At 44.3% G+C, this 26,239-nt stretch overlaps 2 protein-coding genes across 2 annotated transcripts; one reads left to right on the top strand and one right to left on the bottom strand.

The window, feature by feature from the left end:
* Positions 1-1,162: 1,162 nt before the first annotated feature.
* EEF1AKMT2 (EEF1A lysine methyltransferase 2) lies at positions 1,163-9,650 on the bottom strand. Its single transcript, XM_063163028.1, has 6 exons — positions 9,572-9,650; positions 8,671-8,736; positions 8,022-8,136; positions 4,797-4,904; positions 3,748-3,964; positions 1,163-2,995 (listed from the first exon to the last, which is right to left on the bottom strand). The coding sequence occupies exons 1-6, from the start codon at positions 9,625-9,627 to the stop codon at positions 2,868-2,870; spliced, it is 690 nt and encodes a 229-aa protein (XP_063019098.1). The 5' UTR covers positions 9,628-9,650; the 3' UTR covers positions 1,163-2,867.
* Positions 9,651-10,966: 1,316 nt separating this feature from the next.
* Positions 10,967-25,545, top strand: ABRAXAS2 (abraxas 2, BRISC complex subunit). Its single transcript, XM_063163027.1, has 9 exons — positions 10,967-11,068; positions 12,419-12,509; positions 14,720-14,756; positions 16,401-16,467; positions 16,875-17,065; positions 17,587-17,706; positions 18,377-18,461; positions 19,980-20,094; positions 23,317-25,545. The coding sequence occupies exons 1-9, from the start codon at positions 10,997-10,999 to the stop codon at positions 23,784-23,786; spliced, it is 1,248 nt and encodes a 415-aa protein (XP_063019097.1). The 5' UTR covers positions 10,967-10,996; the 3' UTR covers positions 23,787-25,545.
* The last annotated feature ends 694 nt before the right edge of the window (positions 25,546-26,239 follow it).

The raw sequence follows: 26,239 nt of genomic DNA, 5'->3' as shown, positions 1-26,239 counted from the left end.
GCACAAACCCTGCAATGAATTCAATGGCTCTCCCAGTAAATGCCTCAGAAGAGAATCCCTAAACTCAGTTTTCTTGGCAATAGGAGGCATCAGGAGCCAGGTTTGAGCTGCACCAGGCACAGATGTTGGTGGAGGTACTTTGTCTGGGCTCAGGCACTAAAACCCATCCTCAATCTGCCAGGAATAAAAGGTCAGTCCTGGGAGAATTTCACCCTTCAGCATGCTGTCAATGAAGCAGGGAACACAAACCCTTTCTGTTCTGCCCACACTCTATGCAAAACCACTGCAGGAAGGTTTGCCAGCTCTGCAGCATCACCCAGCCTAAACTCAGTCCTGCAGGAACAGCCTTGGGCTCAGCCACCTCTGGGATCCATGCAAGATGCTCATTTGACTACCCACAAACCTCATATTTGACAGTGAAATCACAGGCAGAGTTTTCAGGAAGCAAAACAATAGGAGTGAAACGTGTTTCAAATGCTGCATTTATTCTCCTGCAGTTAGCAGCTGGAACCAAGAGTCACACAGCTGGGCAGTCAGGAATATTCCAACCTTCAGGAACCATCATGGAGCACTCCCCCAGCTTCCAGCAAAGACTTGCTCCTCCTAAATCACTGCTTATTCCTCTGCTTCTTTTTCCAAGTTTTGTTTTTTTTTTTTTTTTTTTTTACTGAAATGGATCAACATTTCATGAACTGCCCCAAATCAAGGACAGTCTTGGACAAGTCATTTCCAAATTCTCATAGCCAAAAATACCCCACTGCCTAAGTCAGTATTGGAGCAGCTTCCTAGACTCCATTATCCAGAAAAGGCCAGGTTTCCAACAGAGCAGATTTTAAATAGTAAGCCTTTGGTTATTGTTGCCTTAAAAGAAAGCTCCTAAAACATGTTTTACAAGCATTTTTCTGCTCTCCAGTGACACCTGGAAGTGCTTGGGACGGAAGGAATATGCAAACTACAGATCAGATGCAGAAATCCTTATTTTCAGGCAATTTTAAGAAGCTTATTTTTCAGCTTTACAAGTTATATAAAAATACTACCCAGAGAACAAAAACTAATAATAATCAATTCTGTGAAGTGGAGAAAACAATCCTTGCCCTGACTCTTCCATATCTTGTGGAGTGGGAATCTATGGTTAAAGTCCAAGTAATTGATTAAAAGAAAATCCATGACAGTCCTGATTTTATTTTCATCCCATGATTAAATACACATCATGACTTCATTAGCAAAATTTACAGATGGGAATAAAACAGATGCCCAAAACACATCCTGCCAGAGTCCTTGAAAATTAAAATTTCCTTGTATTAACTTTACCTGATGCCAAAAATGTCACAGGCTTTTTACTCAGGCTGTTATCAGTAGTGTACTTTCAATCCTTTGTGCTACTATGCTAAAAAAAAAATCTCTGTTTGGATTCCCAGTTACATTTCCTAGCATTCCAGCTGGCTGCTGGGCAGGGGCAGAACACAGAACTACAACAAATGGTAACAAGCCCTTGCTTTTGGCACTCAGGTTAGAACCCAACTCTGACCAAATATCCAAAGAATCATCCTGGGACTGAATTTTTTCAGCACTGCTGATAAACCATTCTCCCAGTTGAGTATATTTCATTTTGCAAAAAAGATGCAGCAGTAAGGTTCCTATATTGAAAACAGCAACAGATGGATCACAGAGGGAGGACTCACCACTGTGCAAAAGAATGGCTTGATTCCTATCCTGGGAAAGGACTGGAAATATTTATTGACCCTTAAAGATCTCCTGAGCCCTGGGAATGAGGAGAAGCATGGAAAGTAGGAGAAGCAATTCCCTGATAAGCAAACATGACCTTGCCTGTGAAACAAAACCTGATTGCCTAAGAGGGCCTCCTTGATGTTTGAAAGAACAAGTTTATTGTCACCTGCAAATGTGTTTGTCGAGGCATGAAGAAATCTCATTTTCCTGCCTTTCAAGCAACAGCAGTATTCTGAGATTACAAAACAGAAGAAATAAAGGCAATGAAATTGAGCAAAAGGATTGCACACAGAAGTTTAAAGAATACATGTTTAAAAAAAAAAGCACAAGGAATGGATAGTTATGCTTTGAATTCTTTTGGATTTATGCAGTTAAAATCCACCCTGAGAAATTCACTGGAAAACTTCTTGTCATTGTGGCTCCAAAGACATTCCCATACAGCAGGTTAATAATGAAGGAGGCACATGTCACACACCAGAGGCTGCAACATCACACCTTTATGTATTCATGAGATCAGGGAAAGGAACTGACCAGGCATGAACACACTCAGGAAAGGGAGACTTAAAACACTCCCTCTGTGGGAAAAGAGCTGAGCTGCTTCAGAGGAGACACAATTATGCTAAGTCTGAAAATCTGAATTTAAAGTACCAACTGGTCCTTTTTGGAAAGTGCTGTGGATTTTGTATTCATTTCCCTCCCTACTAGCCACCCTCGTGTTCATTAAAGAGCCAGCACTTACATTGCAAAAGCGTGTTCCCTATTCCACTGCACAACAGAGAAATGAGATTTTTGCTTTGTAGGATACCTTTACCTCTATAGGTCACTGCTTACCAGCACAGAAATGAAATATCAGACAATCTTTATATTTCAAACACAAATGTAATTCAGTTATATTGGTCTCTGTATTTAGCACATCTGATTTTCCTCTCTCTTGCAAACTTGCAGCTTCCCTGAAACAAGTGAGGTTGTAGCAAGGACACAATTTATGGGCAAATTATGCAAAGCTGAAATGTTTCTAGGGCAATGTTTTATAGTCCCTCAGAGCTCCATACATAGTATTTTACTGTGCACTCCAAAAGCATTTATTTACACACGTGTCTGAGGTTTTCTGTCAGGTTTAAAGTTCAGACTTTTCTCATCTAATCTAATTTGTCCAAGACGGATGGCCTCACTTTTTTCCTTTGGAAAACCAATGCTGTAACACTGTTTCCAATTCTTCCTCCAAAGCAAAACTTGGGTGTTGGCAGCTCCTCCAGAATTTCAAATCCTGCCAGACAGAAATTGAAATGCTTTTATTAGAAGGAAGTTGTTTTATTCGCCTCTTGGATAACCCTTTGCAAACCATTCTTTATTCGTCTGGAAAACTTGCAAGTCAGTTATTCTGTGAGTTTATAGGACTGTATTGTTACACGGCACCACTGCTCCATACAGCTGAAACTCTTCCATGGATAATAAAAATCCTAGCAGGCTGACTTGCACAAATTAATGGCAGAAAAGATGAGAACTTGCCAGTAATTTCGGTTCCCCAGAAGGGATGGTTGTTTCAGATCCACACTGAGTTTCAAGTCTCAGGCATGGGATTCAGGAGCTGACTGGCATGTAAAAAAAAACCCCCTAAGTGGATCAAAAGTGATAGGAAAGGTCACAGACTTGCCAGTTCCCCTAAATATGGGTAACAATGTTGCCCCAATTTCGGAGCAATCAAAGGGTGAACTGGGCCTGGTAATCAAGTACCCAAAAAGTATCAGCCAGCCACACACACACTTTCCCAGGGTAATTAGACTGAAATTCCCAACCTCCAAAGCGTCAGCAAACCTGTCCTCCCTTGGCACTGGCAAACACAGGAGTGGTAATTCCCGAGGAAAACAGAGGGAAGACAGGCTGGAGCATTTACTAATCGCTCCACCTCCTCTAATCCTGATCTGGGAAAGTCAATATGCTAACACACACACATTAAAATTCCCTCATCCCTTCCTTCAGCAGCCCCACGTTGGCAGAAAGCTCTGCTCAGCTGCCTACCTTCTCTGAACTGGTCCAGCAGCTCCTCCTTGGTCCAGTTGCAAGAGGTGATGAGGAAGAAGCCCTCTGGTTTCAGCACCCTGCCCAGGGAGGCCACGTACAGCCTTCGCTTCCCCGCCGCGTCGCTGGGCTCCAGGCTGATGGCATCAAAAGTCCCCTTGTCAATGCAAATGTCAAAGCCTGACAGCTCAGCTGAGGGGGCCAGGAAGTCTTCTACCTAAAGCAGAAGGCTGCAGCTGTGAGAACAATCTTCTGCTGCTGAATCTTTAATGCAAAGCAAGACTTCAGGACACAAAGCTTCAATGCTGACAATGGGTGTGCTCAGGGAGGGGTAACTCACAGAGCCACGGCAGCTTCTTTCTTCTCCACACATTGTGTGATGATCTATGTGCTGGAATCTAAAGCTCAAACTAACACACTTGAAGCTCACTCTTTAAATCACTGTTTGTACTTTGATCCCTGCCATGTGCCAGGCACCGCACAAACGCAGGAGAACAGACAGAGGCTGCCACTAAGAGATTTTACAGCTGGCACACAGGAGCAGAGACATCACACAGGTAGGGAGCAGGAAGGTAGGACAGCACAGCAAAGAGCTCAGAATGACAGGCAGCCACACAATCCCAGCATGGCTGAGGCTGGAAGGGGCCTTTGGAGGTGATCTGCTCCCACCTCTGCTCCAGCAAGGCCTCTCAACCCTCCTGTTGTTCAGCTAATGGTAGGCAATCTATCCTTCAAGGATTTCTTCCTCTGCCTCAAGTCTGAAATTCAGAATGCAGCAGCTAAAATACAGAACTTGCCACTTGGTAAACCACTACCCTGTTCCAAGGAGGGAAACTCTTGTTAGCCTTAATGACCATTACAAACAAAAACCAAATAAAGACCAAAAACCTTCCCGTAAATAGATTTATTTGGGTAGAGCTCTCTCACAAATGAATCTCAAAAGACATCATTCATTCAGTACACTGAGAACATCTGAATATCAATTAGCTCATTTAATCTTGGGCTCAATTGCTTTCTATTTCCTCAATTACCTTTCTCTCAAGACTTACCTTTAATTTAATGTTAGACATCCCTTCTTTGTCTCTTACTTTTTCTGAAAGCTGTATTGCAGAAGGTGAATAATCAATCCCTGTGAGATTCATGTAGCCAGACTTTGCCTAGACAGAAGCAGAGAATCTTAATCAGTGTGCTAGCAATTGTTTTAATCCAGCCAGAACATTCCCTACCTATAATCCATCTCGTCTCTCCTCCTCTTAATAACAGGACAAAAAACACAACTCACCTTTTAGTCATTTTTATACCTGTTCCCATTACAAGAGCTCAATAGCTGAATGAGCTGAAATAACTTTATTCTGCCAAAAAAAAAACCTCACCAAAATGACTGGTGACTGAAAGCTGGCTTATGTCAAGTGGAAAACTGAGCACAACTGGGAAAAGTAACACCCTGGAGGGGCTCTCTTATCTGCACCAAAAGTAACTTAGAAACCAGGAATTTTCAGTGATGACATGTGACAGATGCTTCAAAACAAGGGGAAAAAACCTCTCTGACATGTACCATGGGAGATTGAGCAATTATTTAGTTTATAACCCAAATTTTAAGAGCCAAAAGATGCAATACATTGCACTAGGACAGAAATCCACTGCAAAATCATACATTTTTCTAATTATTCATGCTAATGTCTATTTGAATACAACTATTTGCATGCTGCCAGGTGTCTGTATCAGCAATTTTCAGGCAGGTTACGCACCACATATAATAGCACACAGAGACTTTGTTAATCTAAGTTTGTTGGAGATAAGGATAACTCAGTTTAGGGAACTTAGTGAGATCCCAGCAGCCCTTTGGCAAAGCAGGTGGGCTCCTGGCATCAGCTGGAGCTGGGCACGTGGGAGGGGAGCAGGGACACACGTCCTGGCTCTGAGGCAGAGGTTGAAGGGACCAGCTTGGGGTAGAAGGTACAAACTCAGGGTACCCCACGTGTCTGGCAAGATCCAAACCTGATGGAAGAGCTCTGATCCTCTGGCCAGCTGCAGGCTGTCACAGCACAGACAGGGAGGAGGCTGGGCTTTGGAAAAACACACAGAGCGCTGTTAAGCAACCAGCTGCCTGTCTGCTTGTTCCAGAGGCTGACACCCCAATTGCCAAGAAAAGGATGAGGAGTTTCCACAAGTGTCCTTCCTCCTTGCAGCAGCCCCTGAGGCCTGAGCTTGGTGCTAACCAGCTGTTCTGAACTGAGGGCTAATTGCAGCTGAACACAAAGCCACTGTTGTTTGCATGGGATGGAGAACATTTATTGCTCAGGCTCCTGCCCACGTTCCTCCCTGGAGCAAAGCAGGCTTCCTCAGATGCCTGTGCTGAAGGTTTGGGGGTGGAGGAGTGGTTCCCACAACAGCTCCTCTGTTTGCAAAGGAAAGGCTTGAGTCACTTGAGGGAGTTCCCATTCACTCCTCTGGTCTGGGGGCAGAGAAGGAAGGTTTAGAGATAAACAGCATTAAATGCTGCAGAACCTGTAGGGCCTGACTGTGACAGGAAGGGATCCCTCACTTGTGCCAAACGTGACCACACTGCACCCTGCAGCTGCCCTGGAGGGGATTTACAGCACTCTGTGCTGCTGCTGCTGCTGCTTGGAGCAGGAGACTGAAGAGCAGAAGGAGTTTGGAACATTGTCAGCTCTGCCCCGTGCTCAGGGCTGACAGCCCCACTTGGTGAACACTCCCCACTCCAGAGATTATTCACTCTTCAATAGTGGTGGCTCCCATATTACTTATGAATATAAGAGGAGGCCAGAGGTTTTTGTGGCAGCAAGGTTTCCTCAGAAGAGCTGGAATTTATGGAAGGCAAAAGAATTATGTCACGAATCCAAGCTCCCAGATCCCTGAAGTTCACAGGGATAATAAAAACAGCAAGGGGTGCCACTTATGTGATACTTTTGTACCCTCAAGCAGCTCCCTTGCAGAGAGCTGCTACTCCTGTCCTCTATGACTGAGTTTTTTCCAGTACAGCCATTTCTATCCTATCATGGAGTCCAACTCCAGTGGCAGAACACTCCTATGGTAGCTGCCAAAAGAATTCCAATTTGATTTCCAAACCTTGCAGCTAGCACAGAAAGAATTCCTTTTACATCAACTAAGCAAGTGAGATGCTGAATTACTCAGCAAAAATAAACAAGGTAATTTTTGAAGCCACTCTTCAAGAGGGAACTGGACTGACAATTTCCTGTGAAAGAAACCACAGTACTGTGAGGTGCTTAATGTAAGGGAGGAGGGTGCTCTCACAGGAGTTAATAGTTTTTAAAAGCTATCAGGCTGTCATTTGCCCATTATAGTATGAAAAATCAGCTCCCATTTGCCAGTGGAGTCAGTATAAAATGGAAGTCTTACAAATAAGATTTTTCTGTTGGGTACTTTAACCATGATAGAGCTAACACTGCTCTGAACAATCACCATTATCAGGATAATTTCTCTTAGTGAGATGAGCAATTTCTGCTTTTGGTGACATAAATTCTCCTGTGCTGTGGTGTAGCAGCCAGTCTCCATAAAGGCTTTAAAATCTTCTAAAATCAAAGTTCATAGTAAATAAAAATTCCACTTCAAACCAGACTTTGACTTTCAGCCCTTCCAATTCCTACAGGAACTACTGGAGCCAAAGGGGAATGCAAAACAACAGAAGCTGTGACAATGTGACACTTTGTATTTTTGTGCCCCTTACCAACTCTCCTGCAGTATTACACCAAAAAAAAAAAAAAAAATCAATCAAAACCAGGAAAAAATACTGGAATTCATTAACATCTTGTGCACAACAAAATCTTCAGAGCACACCTGATCAGATTTCCCACCCACCCTGACAGAAATGGACACTTCTTTAAAAGAAGTGTTAACAACTTTTAAAGTTATTTACATAAAATCCCTTGGGTTTACCTCCTTTTTTGTATCAATAATGAGTGTTATTATCAGAACTGCATGCAGAGAAAGGGTCTGGTTTTGTACATGAGGGTACTTTGTGAATTAATCAACTTAACTTCCTTATCTGGTGGAGTTTTAACAACAGTGGGAAGAAATGCAGTTTTAAATGTGGGGAAACAGGAAGGTGAAGTTAAAACAAGGGATGCTCAGGCTGACTGATTTAGAGAAATACTTCAAATTTTGAAGCCTGAAGTATTGACACTCTTGGTGTTCCACACAGGTTACATGACCACCACTGCCACGTGTGAGAACTGTATTTAAACTGCTCTGATTCTGTGTAAAAAAATACACAAACTTTGCAAAATACCAACCAATTCAACCAGTAAAACACCATTGCCAGTCCCAATGTCAAGCACAGAGCTGTCAAGGGGGACCTTGTGCTTTTCCAGCCACCTGATTATGCGCACCATGCTTTCCTCTCCAAACCTGCAAAAAACAAGGGCTCAGGTAATTAAACCAGAAAAAAAAATGGGCAAAAGGTACAGCAAGTTTATTTCATCTCTCACTCTCTCCAGCTTTTGCAAAGCCCTTTTCACTTTTCACTGTTACTCAAGTAAAAGCTGCCGCAGCTCATATTTCATGTTTGCTTTGTTCAGATGAAAATGAATCCTGCAGCCTTAAAATTCTCTGAAACTCCAACTCTGGCAGGTGAAAACATCCATATATTAAAAAAGGAAGCAGCAAGGGCAACTTGTGTAGTTAAACCTGAGCTCAGGGATAAAAAGCACATTTGCCAGTAACATACAGCTCAATTACCAGCTCAATTTCTGTGTAATGACACTTGTCCAAGTGCAGCTGAGCAATCTTCACTGTGAAATTGGGCCAGAGAGGAACTGCTGGTTTCAATGGTAAACTCCCCATCATTTTGTCACCAACTCGTTGAATTGCTGGCTGAGGTTTTGCAATGTCTTTTATGGTAAAGAAACTACAGAAACACTCTGCAGAAGTTATTTTGTTTACCAGATTTCCCCGGTATCTCCAATGTCTTGAAAAGTTTGCAGCTCTCTTTCGTAGGCAGCATCCCAGCTGGAGTTGGGGGGCAAGAAAGGAGAGGATATCATAATTAATACTGGGAAATATTTAGATGAAAGAGGGATGGGAAGAAAAATTGAGAGATAGATTGAGGTTAGATATTTGGAAGAAATTGACTGTGAGGGTGGTGAGGCATTGGTGCTTAGCATAAGATGAGCATGAACATGTGGGAGAGAGTCCAGGGAATGCCTGGAGATGCTCCAAAGGCTGGAGCCAGGCTGGGAGAGCAGAGGGTGCACTCACCTGGAGAAAAGGCTCCAGGGAGACCTCAGAGCCCCTTCCAGGAACTAAAGGGACTCCAAGAGAGCTGGAGAGGGACTGGGGACAAGGGATGGAGGGACAGGACACAGGGAATGGCTTTAAGCTGAAAGTGGGTAGATTTTGGTGGGATATTTGGAATTGTTCCCTGGCAGGGTGGGAGGCCCTGGCACAGCTGTGGCTGCCCCTGGATCCCTGGCAGTGCCCAAGGCCAGACTGGACATTGGGGCTTGGAGCAGCCTGGGACAGTGGAAGGTGTCCCTGCCTATGGATGGGATTTAAGGTCCCTTCCAATCCAAACCATTCCATAATTCCATGAAAGGCTGAGACCGCTCTATCCTCTGTGCAGCAGTGCCACTCCACAGAATCACAGATTCTCTAAACAAACAAACAACACACAAACCAGAGACCGGTTCGTGCCGAGAGGGGCACCTTAAACACCTTCCATGTCCCCTCCCCGCGCCGTGGGCAGGGCCGCCTTCCCCAGCGCGGATGGCTCCGAGCCCCGTCCCGCCCGTGCCCGTGGCCGTGCCCGCCCCGCTGGGGCTCCCGCCCGTTCCCCGGCACTCACTGCTCCCTGGTGCCCAGCACCGAGGGGCTGAAGGGCTCGTCCCCGGCCAGCGCCATGCCCGGCCCGCCCCGGAACCAGCGAGCGCTGCGGGCGGAGCGGCCGCGGCCGCTCCCGGGCGGGAGGAGCCGGGCTCGCTGATCCGGCCGTGAGGGGGGCGCAGGCACCTGAGTGGTTTCTAATGTTTTAGAGCATTTAAAAGCGGCCCGCTCCGGAGCCTGGCGTGGTTTCTAAGGTTTCCCAATCCCCCCGGTCTTATAAACTGGATATAATGTGGATTATAAATAAATATTGAAAATCCCGTCTGAGTTGGATGGGGTATGGGGCCACCCGGTCTGTGCGAGGTGTCGCTGCCCACGGCAGGGGTTGTAATTAAATGGCCCTGAAAGTCCCTTCCGATTCCAATCGCTCCGTGATTCCATGAAAATCAGCGCAATATTTATATTCTTTTGGATATTTATTCGTTTATTCGTTGCAAATGCCACAGACGTTATTGCTGTTACAAGGTTTATTGCAAGGTGTTTTAATAAGGAAATGAGAGTGATAAACAGCACTGCTGCTCAGTTGCCTCCTGTACCGCTCCGTGTGTGTGAACCGCGGCGTTTCTTCCCAATCTCCCATCCATCCCTGCCCTCTGGCAGGGAGCCATTCTCTGTGTCCTGTCCCTCCATCCTTGTCCTCAGTCCCTCTCCAGCTCTCCTGGAGCCCCTTCAGGCCCTGGAGTGCCTCTGAGTTCTCCCTGGAGCCTTGCCAGGTGAACAGCCCCAGGGTAGAGGGGCTCCATCTCCCTCATCACCTTTGTGGCATCCTCTGGACAAGCTCCAGCGCACCAATGTTCCTCAGGATGAGACAGAGAACTGCGTGTCCAGGGAGGAGAACACGGAGCTGGGGAAGGATCTGGAGCCCCAGGAGAGGCGGAGGGAGCTGGGCAGGGGCTCAGCCTGGAGCAAAGGAGGCTCAGGGGGAACCTTGTGGCTCTGCACAGCTCCTGACAGGAGGGGACAGCCGGGGGCTCGGGCTCTGCTCCAGGGAACAGGGACAGGAGCAGAGGGAACGGCCTCAGGCGGGGACAAGGGGGACTCAGGTTGGACATCAGGAGAAATGTCTCCGTAGAAGAGGTTGTTAAAGGTTGGAAAGGGTGAGGAGTCTCCACCCCTGGAGGTGTCCAAGGAACCCCTGGACGTGTCACTCAGTCCTCTGGGCTGAGTGACCGGTTGATGATCGGTCACAGGTTGGGCTCAGGGGTCTGTTCCAAACTCAATGTTCCAATGGCTCCCACACTTTCCCACCCTTCCCATGGCGGGGGGGTTGGGGTACCACACTGTCCTCCCAGGACTACATTCCCCATGATGCCCCGCGGCGCCGCCGGAAGCGGGCCTGCGTCCGGCGCGCGTGCGCCGTGGCGGCGGCGGCGGCGGTGTGTCCGTCATGGCGGCGTCCATCTCCGGCTACACCTTCAGCTCCGTGTGCTACTGCAGCGCCAACAGCAGCGCCGACCACGTACGTGCCCCCCGCCGCCGCCCCGGGCCCGCGGGTCTCCCTCACGCTGCACCCCGGCCGGCGGCTGCGCTGCGGGGCTTCCAGGCCGCGCCGCCGCCGGTGGGGCCCGGCCGCGGGTCACAGCGGGCGGGGGCGGCCCCAGACGGACACAGCGGGGCGGGATGCGGGGTGTCCGGCCGGGATGCGGGGTGTCCGGCGTGTGGGGTGCCCCGGATGCTCCGCGGGGTACCCGGGATGTGGGCTGCCCGGTTTGCACCTTCCCGGGTAGGATGTGAGGTGTCCCGGCTGCTCCCTGGGATTTGGGGCGCCCGGGGTGCTTCTCCTGCAGTGTGGGGACCCCAGGATGCTGCCCCCGGGATGTGGGGTGTCTGGGGGAGGGTGTGGGGTTTCGGAGAGGGGTGTGGGGTCTGCGGGATGCTGCCCCGGGATGTGGGGTACCAGGGGTGCTCCCCTTGGGATGCGTGGGCTGTTTCCTGGATGCGGGGTGCCCAGGCGGGATGCGGGGTGCCCAGGCGGGATGCGGGGTGTCCAAGCGGGATGTGGGGTGCCCAAGCGGGGTGCGGGGTGCCCAGGCGGGATGTGGGATGCCCGGGCGGGATGTGGGGTACCCGGGGTGCTCCCCACGGGGTATCCGGGCTGTTCTCTGGATGCGGGGTGCCCAGGCGGGCTGTGGGGTGCCCGGGGCGCTCCCCGCGGGGTGTGGCTCCCGCAGCACACGGGCTGTGGCAGGAAAACGCTCCTGTAAAAGCTCCGTGAGGGATTTTCCAGTAGCTGCGGCCGGGTGCAGTGCAGATCGGGCTGTTCCCGAATCGCTGGGTTTTGTTGGCACCTTTTTAGCCTGAGCTTGCTCTTTTCCTCTGCACCTTGTGCCAAAACCTCCTGAATCCAGCTCAGTCTCTTTCTTCATTTTGGGTAGGGATGGAGAATAAATTAATGTACCTTAAAATTGCCTTACTGTTAAATTTCCTCTTGGGTTTTGCAATCCCTGGTGTTGATCAGGGTCCAGCCCAGTCTCTACATTAAAATTTGTGGAAGTTCCCTTGGCTTTGCTGGAGCTTTTCCCCCTTGTGTTTGGGGCTGAGCCCTCCCTTTTGTGATGTGTTTGCCCCGTGTGGGCTGTGTGCAGAATGTTCCTTCTGGACAGCCCATCCCTGTAGTGCTGTAAAAGGATGCTGGCAAAGCAAAAAAACAGCTTTGGTAAAACCTCAGGGCAGTTTCTATCCACTGGAACTCAGATGTGTCTTTCAAACTTCATCTTTGTTTCAGTTTGAAGCTAAGAAAGTTACAGTAAATGGCTGCATATAGTGGATTTTTTTCTCTATTTTTAATCTTTTCCTTTTAAAATTGCAGGAAGGATTTCTGCTGGGAGAGGTGAGACAAGAAGAGACTGTCAGCATTAGTGATTCCCAGATCAGCAACACTGAATTCCTGCAAGTGATAGGTAAGTGATGTAACTTGGAGTTGTTCTGAAGCAGGCACTGCTCAGGTTTCATGTTTTCAGGAGGTTTCATTAAGAATTGTTTTGTGGTGTGAGGCAATCACAGGATTGTCTGTGTCAGACTTCCAGGATCACGTTTGCCACAGTGTCTGTGTGTTTGTGGTTGGGATGTGAAGAAAGAAACAAATCTTTGCAAGTTGCAGGGGTTTCCTGCACCTCCTTTTATGGAGGAAAGATTATTTATGGAAGATATTTGTCTGCATTCTGTGATGGAAAAATTACTGTGGGGAATTTCCTGCTTGATACAGTTGCCTAAATACAGCATGTGCCCAAAACAAAATTAATTTATTGCTTGATTTACTGGTACTGGAAGGAGCGGATTTTCAGCAGGTTTGGATGGATGGCTGGGAGTTGGTGGCATCATAAACTGTCACAGCAGGACTGGACAAGGAATATCAGTCAGACAATCTGTTGATAAGCACAAGTTCTGTGCAGCTGATGTGTTGTGAAAACTGAGCAAAAATCAAAATCTTGCTGCTAAGTGTTGGTTGAAGGAGATTTTTTAGACATGAATGAGAGGCTGTTGCATGTTTTGTTTATAGAAAATAGGAAAGCCCTGAAAGAAACTGCCTTTTTATTTCTGGATATAAAACCAGCTGTTAAAATAGATTTAAACCCCCTTACATAGCTGGCTTTGTGGCTGTGATCCCAGATCACAAAGCAGGCTGTGCATGAAGCTCAGTGAGAGCACAAACAGCTCTGCATTGACTCTCAGATGTTGCTCTGGCACAGCCAGGTGATCTGTGAACCTGTGCAGGGGCACCATGGTACATCCCAGGAGATTTCCCACTTGCAGTGGTGATGGTTTTGTGCTCTGGGCTCCAGAAGGTTCAGTGCTTTCCTGTCTGGTTATTCCTAAGGGAACTCAGGTGGTGAATTGACTGGGAAGTGTCAGTTGTGAGCTAAATTCCAGAAGAGAAAGGCACAGCATTTGTTGTGTTTGCAGGTAATCACTGTCAGTGCTGCTGATGGCTCTGTGTGTTCAGGCAGAGCTGGCAGAGCCAGTCACTTACAGCTTTTTAATTAGACCTTGCTCCTCACTGGTCACTGACCTTGGTTATTGCTGGCAGTGATGTCACCACCTGCAGCCTTGGCCTGGGTTCCTAAACCAAGTGTTTGTGGTGTTAGAAACTGCTCCCTTTGAAATTCACCTTTGAAATTCACCTCTTTGTCACATTATTGGTTCCAGTGAGAATGGAAATCACCCACTCCTCAACACCTGCTGGATATTTTTTTATTTACCATTTTTACTTCAACACTTATTCATCAGAATTAACTCTCAGCTGATGAGATTGACAGTTTTGTGGCACTGTTGTCACAGATGACTTTTCACTTTCTTTTGTGTCTCCTTAGTGGTAGTGTTTAAATAAAAGTATGTGTACATAGTATGTGTGCTAGATACATATATACTAGTACATATATACATATATGTGCTAGATACATATTTTATATATATATATATATAAAAACAAGTCATGTTTGGTGTTGCAAAGGCAATGTAAGATTGGATTTTTACTCTTTTCTTATTCTCCTCTGAGGTTGCTGACATGTTACAACCTTTGCTGATTAAATAAACATCTTAGCATTTGTCACAACCTTTTCAATGAAAAAACATTGCCCTGACTTTTTAATATTTCATATAACAGAGTTATAAAGTGCAGCTAAATGTTTTGAAATTGCTTTTAACCCCTTTTCTCATTAGAGATTTTGTTTGCCTTGCCTCCTTAAACACTACAATCAGTGATTCCCTTCCCCATCTCTTTTCTTATTCCTTGCTGCTGTAAGAAACAATGTAGATGGATGCAAATAAGCTGTTGTGGAAGGGTGTAGAAAAAAAGAAAACAGAAACTATCAAATAGTATCAAAAGTGTGTATTTGATATAAATCTCTGTGCATCTGGGCAAGTGTATGCCTTGCTTATTGAAATATTTTTCTATGTAAAAGGTGAAATTATGAAGTGAAGGCATTTTCTGTGTATGGTGCTGTGTCATCAAGTGTGGGGGCAGTGGGGGCAGTGTGTGCTGTGACACAAATGTTCCTTGCCCAGTAGCTCTGGTGTGGAAAGTTCATGCAAGATATGCCACTGTAATTTCTCTTTGCCTGGAGCAGTTGGACACATGGCACTTTTTAAATTTGTTTGTTTGTTTTTGCAGAAATCCATAACCATGAGCCTTGTTCAAAACTCTTTAGGTAAGCTTCTTTTGTTGTCTTGCTGTGCTGGCTGCAGAATATAAAACCAGGGAGCTCCCTGCAATGTATTAGCATTTCAAATGTCCCCAGCAGTGTTTGCTCATCTGATGCTTTTACAGGAGCACACACAAGTGACACCAACCATGACAATCAAAGCAGGAGTTTACAGTTGTAGTGTAGCTTGGAGGGGTTTATTTCTCCATCTCTTTGGATTTCTGTGCAGCTCTGGAGGTAGGGCAGCAGTCAGGTCAGCTCATATCACTCTGATGATGAGGAGGAATGTCAAAATCAATTGAAATTCAATTAAATTTAAATGTTGTAGTCTAGGCTGGCTCTGCCTGGGCCTGGTGGGTCCCTGTGTGCCCTAACCCTGGTAACCTGCTGGGTTAACAAGTTGGTTTGTGCTTAGTGGAACCAACCTGCACCAAGTAATTATTGAAAAATCTTCAGCTTTCTAGTTATTTTTGCCTTCTGATCTTCTGAACTCCAGAATTTAAATTAAATATGGGGCTAATATATTCTATTTAACAGCTTCCATCTATTTACATGTAGATTTTCTCTATAGTCTTCACTTGTTACCCAGTGTTGGCTTCTAAAGCACTGTCTAGAATTCCTTTTGAGAAGGAATTCCCAATTAATCTCCTCTCATCTTGAGAGATTTCCAGCCAATTAAGAAGACACAGTAGCTTAGACATTGTGATTGACAGTGGTTGCATTAAAGAGAAAAGCTGCAGTCAGTCACTTTGCTGGCTGATAATTACAGAGAGGATACTCTTAACTCAGTGATTTAACATGCTGCAGACTCCACACATGGAGATAAAGCACAGACACAGAAAGAGTTGGATGTCCATCAGGGTTATAAATAAATATTGCAAACATGAACTGAAAAAATTGTGTAAATATAACATAGTGTCTCAAATTTGTCATTAGTTGTGGTCTGAGTTTTCCCAACAACTTACACCTTGAAGTAAATGGCATTTCCACCCTGATTTACCAGCCAAGCACTGAGCTCAGGATTTGGTGGTTTTTTACCCCACCTCCCAAAAGTTGAAGTCACAGATCCCTAAACCAGAGCATTTTCCTGCACTGCTTTAGGTGTTAATATCAGCTCTTGAAAGAGACCAAGGGGGAATCTATTTTCAAATGTTTTTCCTTTTATCATGCACTCTGATCTACCTGAATACCTAAACCTGTCTGCATAAGTAGATTTATAAATTCCTAAATCTGTTCTGTCCACAAAATAACATGTCAGGGTTTGGGTTCAGCTGTGGAAGCAGAGCCATTTGGAAAGACCATGATACTTTGAATTATTGCTGACTCTTTTGGCATCAAGGATCCAGCCATGTGAGTGCAGTGGCAGGATTGGAGCTCCAGAAATTGATTTGGAGTTGCATTTGGAATAGCCCTGCTTTCATTTCTTCTGGGGCTGGTAGGCTTCTGATTATCAAAGCAGGGTTTTACAGAATGCTGGTCACAACAAAATGGCACAGTGCATTTCTGTGGTAAAAGTAAGGCTCTGGAAGTTGCTTTGTATTGTCTAGAATGCCATCTACTTGTAGAACAGTCAAAATAGAAATTATTTTCTTTATGTATAATGTGTGTATAAACTATGTATTTACCTTACTCTTTTCCTTTTTGTCCAAGCTTTTATGACTATGCAGGCAAAGTTAATGAGGAGAGTTTGGACAGGATTCTCAAAGACAGAAGAAAAGTAAGTTTTCTATCTTTTCATCCTCTTATAGGCATTAAAAAGAGTGGGTTTGAGAAACAAATTTAAAAAAAAAAAGGTAGTTAAGTAGAATAAATACTTTCCTTCACAAATCTGATAGTTTGTTTTGATCCAGGGCTTATCCTGTACAGAAGTTGTTGGATTTGTGGTACTTAGATTAAACTGGGAGCAATGTCTAATTCCCCTGAAGAAATGCAAAGGATTTGAGTGTAGATCTCCAAAAGTGTAGGGCTGTATTGACCATCTCAAACTCACATCTTGAGGAATTCAGTTTGTTTCGTTGTGCTAAAGCTTTTGGGTGATGGTGATACCACAATATCAGCCCCTTTAAGGTAAATGTGCGTCTCTCAGGTAACACTGGGGGTTTTTCCTGATGTATTTGATTGCAGAACGTTATTGGATGGTACAGATTCAGGAGAAACACTCAGCAGCAGATGTCATACAGAGAGCACATCATCCATAAACAGCTGACACACATCCTTGGAGTGCCTGACCTTGTCTTCCTTCTCTTCAGCTTCATTTCCACTGCAAATAACTCCACACATGCTTTAGAATATGTGCTTTTTAGACCAAACAGAAGGTAAGCAAACTCTGCCAGTGAAGCAGTCCTCATTCTTTGTTCTGCTTTTTAATGCTATTTTTAAACTATTTAGGAGTTTGTACAACTGCACTTAAAGAAAGCTTTGTGTTTGTCCAGTGGTGTCTTGGGGTGCTTATTAATGATGACAGGTTTGGTTTTATTTTGGGGTTTTGTTCTGGTTTTTTTTTTGGTGCAAATAATCTATAAATTAAAAAATAATCTATTTTAAGAGACATCAAATGTCACTACCATGTTTCTTCTAGAGGACCTGAATGTACCTCTGGTAGTTTGCACATTATAAAGGTTCTTGGAGGTGTAGAGGTAGCTCTGTATTAAGGGTTTTTGATCCTACATTTATTTTGAATACAACTTGTAATATTCAGCTGCTTTTATAACAAAACTAATGCAGAAGCTTTAAAGTTAGATGAGTTCTGATTGTCAGAGGGATGAGATAATATCAATGCTTTTGTAAAGAATCTTTTTCAATTGAATTAATAAATCTTTCTGAACCTTCTCTGCAGGTATAATCAAAGGGTGTCACTTACTATTCCTAATCTAGGCAACACTAGCCAACAGGAATACAAAGGTTCTTCAGTGCCAAATACTTCTCAGAATTATGCCAAAGTTATTAAGGAACATGGGTAAGGACTTTTTCTTTCTAAATGAAGTAGTCATCAAGCTCTGCTCTCTGTACCTCACAGAGAATAACACAAATGTGCATGTTGAAAACCAGAAAACCAGGTCTGGAGGAGAGTGGTCAGTTCCCAGTGTGCTTTTTTCCTGGTTAGAATTGGATCTTGTAGAAGAACCAAGGGAACTCAGTGCACTTTTCAGAAAGGCAGAGTTGGTGTGGCCAGTCCATGCTGGGACCCTTCTGGCTGGAAATTCTGACTTGATTTCCACCCACCTCCCCAAGGAATTCTGTGTGCACTTGGAGTCTGCCTCAGAAGCATTGAATTCTTGATGGTTTTCTTGAGTATTTTCAATTAAATGCCATAAATTCAAAGTAGCTTTTCTGGCTGTTAATAATGAAATTATACAAGCTTAAAGATTTTGGCACAAGTTTAATCTCATTCAAATGAGACTTTATTGTTCCAGGAGGAGTTTTGGCATTGAATATGCTGCTGTCCAAATTTTTGTTTATGACAGTATGGTACATTTTTAACAATGTACTATTGCTAAAATAGCATATTTAGCAATAAGATATATTTTAAAAATACAGTGATAGACTGCTTAACTGGAATTCAAAGACAGCATGAGCTAGAAGCCTGTATTGTCTTTTCTCACTGATGATTTCTGCTTTCTTTTTAGTACTGATTTTTTTGACAAAGATGGAGTGATGAAGGACATCAGGGCTATCTATCAGGTTTATAATGCACTTCAGGAAAAAGTACAGGTAACATCCTTTACTCCATACTGGTCTGTGTATATGTGGCATCTTTTATTCATCCTTTGGTTAAAGAAGGCATGGAGGAGGTGGAGATTTTTAGAGCCCATAAGGAATTATGAACTGTAGGAAAATAAGACTGACTTTAAAGTTAAATGTTTCAGTTTGTATTTAATGTGAGCAGTGGCTTCTGCAGTGCTTCTGTGTGGCCTCTGTGCAAGTGGTTGGTACAAATAGCACCAATTTTTTGTCTTTTGCAAGTAAAGGATTTAATACTTAGTGATTTATGGGAGGTGTTAGTCATTTTTAAGGGTTTGCAGTGAAGAGAAGCCCTGCTGAAGGCTGTAGGGATTTGCAGAGGTTTAAAAATGACTCCTGGCTCTGGGTATGGAGCATGAGCAGAGCACCATCTGTTAGTTAAAACTTGTGAACATTTTGTGTGGAGCATGAGTGAATCCTGCTCCAAATGTGCCAAAGCATCTGAGAATGCCTGGAGTGTCAGCTCTGCTCGTTGTGAGCTTGTCAGCTCCCAGCTTGTCCTGTGTGCAGAGCAGTGGAGCTGTGCTGCAGGGGAGCAGCTCCCACATCTGCTGATTGTGTGGAGTCACAGCTCCTCCCAGGCTTTCCCCCTGCCCTGGGGGGATTGCTGCCTGTGCTCTGCTGCCTCCCTCCTGAGCAGGGAGCAATCCCTCCAGCCACCCCTGCACCCACTACTCTTTCTCACTGGGAATTGGCACCTTCCAGCCTCCTTTGGAAGGCACACACTTGCAGGCAGCTGCAGGGAATGGCAAAGTTTCTCTTCAGAGCTGTGTCCATTAGCTAATGGCATTGTTGTGTGATGCTGTCCTTGCCAGGAGCGTGGCTGTCCTCTGTGCTCCTGCTGTTGTTTCAATTGCTGTCTGGACAAATGGAAATGGGCTTCCTTAGCCTGGAGAAAGGGAGGCTGAGGGGAGACATTGTTGCTCTCTTCTCTCCAGTAACAAGTGACAGGAGGAGAGGAAACCACCTCAAGTTGCACCAGGGGAGGTTTAGGATGGAAATTAGGAACAATTTTTTCCCTGGGAGGGCTGTCAGGCGTTGGAACAGGCTGTTCAAGACACTGGTGGAATCAGCATCCCTGGAAGTGATCATGACCAATATTTAATTTCATAGAATCACAGAATGCTTTGGGTGGGAAGGGACCTTAAAGCTCTTCTCATTCCCATGGCAGGGACACCTTCCACTGTCCCAGGCTGCTCCAAGCCCCATCCATCCTGAACACTTCCAGGGATGTTGGACACCAACCAATTTTGCATCTTATTGCAAATCTCCTGTCATGATGCATTGTTTGGAAATGCTGTTCCTATAATGCAGCAACAGCCAGTAAAGAAAACAATCTTGAGGTTGAGTATTTCTGCTGCAGTTAAATCCTGCTTTTAGTTTTGTGCTTCAATGGCTTCTTGCCTGGTAGTAGCTTTATTAATGTTGTCCTGAAACTATTTCCTACATTTTTGCCCAATCTTAGCATATCTTACATTTTTCTCCCAGGCAGTATGTATAGATGTAGAAAAAAGTGAACGTGTTGTTGAGTCTTTTCAAGCTGATGTAAACAAGTTAAAAAGGCAAATCGCACAAAAGAAGAATGAAAAAGAACAAGAAATAAGTAAGTTGCCTTTTAATTACCTTTTTCTTTCAGAAGCAGGTGCTGTGAGGAGAAAATGTTTTGTGGCGTTAAAGTAATTGTTGTATTGCTGATAATTCATGGGAAAAAACATCCCAGTGGGAAGGGCAGTGTGATGGATTTGTGTTGAGTGACACCTGAGCTGTGAAAGTGTGTGTTGAAGGTATTTCTGCTGGAATCATCCAGTGTTAGCAAGCTTAAAATACAGCAGAGACAACACTGTAAAGAAAGAATAAGCAAGTCTGTTCTGGAAATAACACAGGAAAAGATCAGTTGTAGGAAAAGAAAAGTGAGGGGGAAAAAAAGCTAAATACTGAAGAGATTCTTTTTGAAGTAAACAAACAGGATACAGTGTTCACAGGCCAGGAGCTATCCATGGTTTTATGAAGTCTTTATTCCCACTCCCATTTGCTGACTTAGTGGTAAAGATGTTCAGCACTGAAATATCACTTCTCAGTGTTGAAGTAAATCTTTGTAGGTGTTGTTCATCTCATTTTGCTGCTCCTTAATGTCCTGAGTCAGTGAGCCTTGCTGTGTGAGCACATTTGGCTGATTGCCACACTGTCCTTCCTTCCTAAAAACTGAGTGTGGCCTCAGGAGACTTTGGTTAGCAGCAGATAAGTTTTGTGAAGCTCCTTCCAAAGAGGCATTGCTGATCTAATTGAATTTGTGAGTGCAAGGGAAGACTGAAGGTAGAGAGTAAGGGCAGAGAACAGGCAAATGGGAAGTAAGATAAAAACCTAAATAATTCATAAGCAAATTACACATTTCAGCAAACACTGCCTCTTTTTACCCATGTTTTGAACTGATAAGCAAATAATGAAATTTTGTCATTTTAGCTATGAGGTGTTTTTTTATTATTTCTGAATCCTGTTACCCAAAGCAGTGTGTGACAAAAAAGGGGTTTAGGTGGGTGTACACCCTAAACTCTGCAAAGGGCCTGCTGCTCCTGCTGTGACTGGTATTTTAATTTTCTCCAGGCACTGTTATCACATGAACATTTTAGTCAGCACAAGTTCTTCTTTGAATCTCACAGATAAGGTAGCAGAGCCAGGATTAGCCCAGGACCATTTGAAAGGTGGAAGTAAATGAGTCACTGCTGTTTCCTGCTTGGCTGTAGATGAAGTAGGCAGGGAGCTGCTACTATGGGGAAGCAGAGGTGGATATTTGGTGTGACTGGAGCTGATCCCAGCACAGATGGGAAAAGCTGGGGGAGGAGGAGGAAGAGCAGTCAGTGCTCAGCTCTGGCTACTACCAGGGAGATGCAAATGCTGGACTGAGAATTGATGCCAGAGCAGAGAATCATGTGAGAGGGCTGAAACAAGAAAACATGCAGTATTTTTAGATGTGAGTAGTTAATTACTGAATCTGGCCTTCTGTTCCCTCACTTGCTCAATGCTGGGAGAATTTCCTTGGTTTTAGTGAGGAAAAGGGAGAGTTTGATTCCAGTTCCTGTGGGAATGTTGTGTGAGAGCTTGGTGTTCCTACAAACCTTGGGTTAACAGGTTATGACTTCAACACTCCATTATGAAAGGCAGTTGAGACTTCAGCTGCCAGATCACTGAAATGGTTCTGTACATGCAGCAGGATGTTCCAGGTTTGGTGAGTGCTGGGCACTTCCCAGGTGCCAGGAAATCTCCCAGTGCTGTTCTCCTGGTGTGGCCCAGAACTGGAGTGCTGTTGTGCAGCCACTTGAGGGAATGTGCTCTTTTCATTCCCAAGAGACATCTCAGTGACTTGCTTAGAGGAGCTCTCACCCTCCATGTGGGGTTTCTCCAGTAAACAGAGCTGATCCCATTGTGCCCCTCACCTTGCACATTCCAGTATCAGTTCTGGCAGGTTTGTTGGTTAATAATCCCTTAGGAACCAGTCAAAAACTTCAGTGTCTCCCAGTGCTTAAAAACCTTCCTGCCAGGAAGTCTTTCCTTGTGTCTAGTGTGCAGTACTCAAATTTACCTTTCTGCAGCAGCCTCTTAGGCACATTTAAGAATAAAATGCTTTCTTCAGTCTTCCCTACTAATCCCAGTTGTTCCAGCCTTTCCTCTTAGGTCATGACTATTAGATCCCTTGTGTTTTGTAGGGTTTCTCCAGTTTTCCCTATTTTATAAACTATTGTATTCATAGTTACATATATTTTGGTTATATTTTTAACAACTACAGTGAAATGATACATACCTGTATCTCCACAGCTGAGCACACCTCATGCATATTGATTTATACTTTACATAAATCAAGTTTCTTTTCTGCAGAAGGATCAAGTGTTCCTCATTTTTGCAGCTCTTGCAGTTCATTATTCCTGTGCACATCTTCCTCAAATTATTTTCCAAATCAGCTCATTTAAGATGACTTTCACATTCTTGTTCTGATACCCTGCTACACTCCCAGCTATAATTCCATCATTTAGATTTTTAATGTGAGTGCAGTTATTAAAATAATAATTTGAGGGAAGAAGACAATAATAATTTGAGAGAAGAAGACATGGTGATTTCTTTGCAGGTGTTATGAGATTGTCCCCTAGCACAAGGGGCATTGAAAGTACAAAGTGATACTTTTAAGATACAATATCAAATATCAATTATGGATGAAAAATGAGTTGAGTTTTACTGAGTAAGACACAGGCAGAGAGGAACAGGTTGAGCTCTAGCACAGGTGCTTTTTGATGTGAGAAGGAGCTGAAAAATACAGAGAAAAGATGAGATGGAAACAGCAACAGGCTGTGGAAACATCCTGTAGCTGTGTTTTTTGGGAGCTTAAACCGGAGGAAATGATCTGTACAGGATGACTGTGCACATGAAAGTGTAGCATGTTTGCACTTGGTTGGTTTATTTGCTTTCTGACTCATTTTGGGTTTGAAAGGGATCACTGGGATAATTGAGCTGATCCTGATGAGGCTCAGGCTGCACTGCTGAATTTAGGGGAGTTTGTCACGCTCAAAGAGAAGGGTGCCGTGTTAAACAAGGTTTGATGTGACTGTCAGGGGCAGTGTATTGATGACTCTCTAAGCCTTAAATCAGAGGTATGAAAGATGGGAAGAGCAGACTGAAAGGACAGGATCCAGTGCTGGAGTTGGAAGGCAGTGCCAGGGGTGCGCATTTGATAGCAAGCAGAAGGAAAGAAGCGAGGGCAGGCGAGGTGGTCACAGCTCAGGTAATGGGAGCACGTTGCCAAGAAAGCATTAAGTACCTCCTGTTCTTTGCTTTGTAGGAATGCAGCAGGCAATTTTAAGCAGGCAAATGCCAACAGATAACGTGGAACCCATGTTTGTTCCCCGAATGTCCTACACTGGCTTTGCTGTGGAAGGCTGCACACTGGAGGATTCCGACGTGTCCGATCCTCCCCCGCCCTACTCGGATTTCAACACAAGCACTCACGACAGCTCTGGCAGCCCCGGGCTCCTGGAGAGCAGCAGCATCTTCATGCCTCGGCCTCAGGCAGTGGGGTCTTCCAGTTATGTTTCCACAAGTGCAGGATTGAAATATTCTGGCAATGGAGCATCCATGCCATCTTCCCAAAGAGCGCTGCCTGACAATGTTGACGAATCAGAAGACAGTGATTATGAGAATTTGCTTGAACCCACAGAGTCCTCTGACAGTGAATACTCACAGACAAGGGAGTCACGACCTTCAGCACATCCCGATGGTGATTCCAGGAACACTCAAACTTCTCAAATTTGATAGGGGGGAAAACAGAACAAATCCACGTGACACTGTTTTTTCATAATTGTTACCGAGAGATTTTGGGGATTTGGCCCGGAGGAAATGAACTACACAGGATTACTGTGCACACGAAATGTAGAAGACTTGCACTAGATGGTTTATTCACCTTGTGATACATTTTGCAAGTTTTATAATGGAATCATTAGGATAATCAAGTTGTACTAATACTGATGAGGTTCATGGATGTACTGGTAAAATTTAGGCAAAATGAAATTTATAGAGATCTTGTAGCTTTTGTTGCCATATTTTCTTTAAGACAATAAATTGGGATGTAGTAACTAAGCACAGTTAGTCTACAGATAATGTTCTCAAATCAAAACTTACCTCTTGCACTATCATGCCTTGAATTTTAATTTTTGAAAGGGAATAATAAATATATCAGCCGCCTTCCGAATAGCTTTCTATGGTAAGCCAAATTGGCCTTTGCAAGCAAAGAAATTTTGATAATTCTGAGAAGCCTGATAGGAAAAGACGTGGTCAAACTCCTTCTGTGGGCATGCCCTCATCAGAGGAGGGGTTTGGTCTGACCTTTTTTACAAACAGAATGTGTCTCACTTCAACTGATGGTTGCCTTTTTTTCTGTAAAGGATGTTGGGGGGGTGGGATGCCTGGTAAATCATCCAGATGAATGTCATAAATAGAATTATTCTGGTTTCGCTGGGTTTACAATGACTTTATGCCACACTAGCCTCATTTATTGTCTCATGTGTTCTTTTAGCATAAATATGAAGTGCACATACAGGAGTAAATGACCGACAGAAGTAGTAAATTCCATCATGATTGGACTTTGGAGTCTGCAAATTGCAAACATCAGAGACTGCTACTTGCATTTTATTTGCATCTGAGTATTGGATTTACGCTTCTAGATGAGTTATTTTATGTGATAAATAGGGGATAGGGTAGGAGAAGATTGTTTGGAGAGTCCCCTGGGTTTATTACCTCTTTTCCTCTGGGTGAAACATGTAAATGATTATTTTAATTTGAATTACAGCTCTTGTCAGAAAACTGCCGTTTGGGATAAATGAAGTGTGGTATATTTAGAGAATTTCATGTTTGGATGCACTTACTTTTATTTAAATACTGCTTGTATGCTAACGTTGCCCAAAATATGTGAAATTGTGCCACTAAGAAGTTTGTATTATTGGACTTTATCCCTGATGTGTAAATGAGAAAATACACATTTTAAGATGAGGTTATCTGCAGCGTTTATCACTTTGAGGTATCAATAGCCACTTCTTCAGTTTACACCCAGAACAGCAAAACAGTTGCTGAAAAATTTTAAATATCTCCAGTTTACCCACTGAAATTTTAGTCTTCTGGATCATATCCATAGGCAAAAGTCTGTTCATTACCCTCTCCTTACCTGTTTGAGCAAAATAACTTTGGGAAAAAAATGAGATGTTAAAATTGCCAGTTTTCTTCAAAGTGGTTCCATCTTTAAACATCAAGTGCTCTGGTTTTAACTATTTGACATTGTTCTCATTAGCCTTAACTGGATGGATTTTTGTCTTGGAGTGTTGCAATCCCTGGAACAGAGACCTGGCTGTGGAGCCACCACCTGTGAGCACCTGTGGCTCAGGTGTGGACATGTCCATGCTGAAATCAGAACTGACAGGTTGGCAGCCACCCTCTTCATTTCTATTCTGCACAGAAACCTGCAAAATGTACATCTCTGAGAAAGCAGTTCAATGTGACAATAAAATCTTATTTAATCCTACCATAGGTTTTAATGCTTGTCAGGTGCCACGTTGGTGGAGGAGCTCACTGGGCAGCAAAGTGCAGCTCAGAAGTGTGTGAAGTTTGTTCAGGCTGGGGCTGAGGGGATGTGGCAGAGGGAATATTCCACGCCTGACACATGTTTGTACAAGATCCGTGAATTCTGGGGTTATTTAACATAAAATGTTATGAGTTCTGCTTGGTTTTCCATGCACCATGTAGGTGGGACAGGTGTGTCATTTTGTGCCTCCAGCCAGTGCCTACCTGCAGGTGTTTTCATTCACCATAACTGCTGACTCATAAAGATAAAGGGTGTGGCTTTTTTGTTTTTAATGTAGGTGATATTCTGGTAAAAATACACCTGCTTCAACTTGGCAGTTTCCTTCACAGTCCTGTCAAGAAACAACAATGGTGGGTTGAGATCTGTCAGAAGGCCACAGGGAGTAGCTTTAAATTGTGAATTTTCACACCTGTGCAACACCAGGGTTCCAGTGTGACTCCTGGACTGTCCCTGTTGGTGATCCCCAGGAGCAGGGCCTGTAGCTGTGTCCTCTCCCCAACAGGAAGGCAGCACTGAGGAAAAGCTACTGAAAATTGGCTTTTGTGTCCTGTTCCAAATCCTGGAGTTTTCCTGGTACAACAAAATATTTTCTGGTTGATTGTGAGAAACCTGGAACTGCAGTTTCCTTTATTTC

Source organism: Melospiza melodia, chromosome 9 (genome assembly GCF_035770615.1).
Source record: "Melospiza melodia melodia isolate bMelMel2 chromosome 9, bMelMel2.pri, whole genome shotgun sequence".
NCBI classification, from domain to species: domain Eukaryota; kingdom Metazoa; phylum Chordata; class Aves; order Passeriformes; family Passerellidae; genus Melospiza; species Melospiza melodia.
The sequence above is the reverse complement of the archived record's forward strand: the minus strand, read 5'-3'. Positions and strand labels throughout refer to the sequence as shown.

Excerpts from the sequence above, each read along its gene's own strand:
- EEF1AKMT2 (XM_063163028.1), bottom strand. The coding sequence starts at position 9,627 with ATGGCGCTGGCCGGGGACGAGCCCTTCAGCCCCTCGGTGCTGGGCACC. Across the intron at positions 8,737-9,571 it reads GTGCTGGGCACCAGGGAGCA|CTGGGATGCTGCCTACGAAA; the intron begins GTGAGTGCCGGG and ends CCCCAACTCCAG. Across the intron at positions 3,965-4,796 it reads TGTCTAACATTAAATTAAAG|GTAGAAGACTTCCTGGCCCC; the intron begins GTAAGTCTTGAG and ends CTTCTGCTTTAG.
- ABRAXAS2 (XM_063163027.1), top strand. The coding sequence starts at position 10,997 with ATGGCGGCGTCCATCTCCGGCTACACCTTCAGCTCCGTGTGCTACTGC. Across the intron at positions 16,468-16,874 it reads TTCTCAAAGACAGAAGAAAA|AACGTTATTGGATGGTACAG; the intron begins GTAAGTTTTCTA and ends ATTTGATTGCAG. Across the intron at positions 17,707-18,376 it reads AAAGTTATTAAGGAACATGG|TACTGATTTTTTTGACAAAG; the intron begins GTAAGGACTTTT and ends CTTTCTTTTTAG.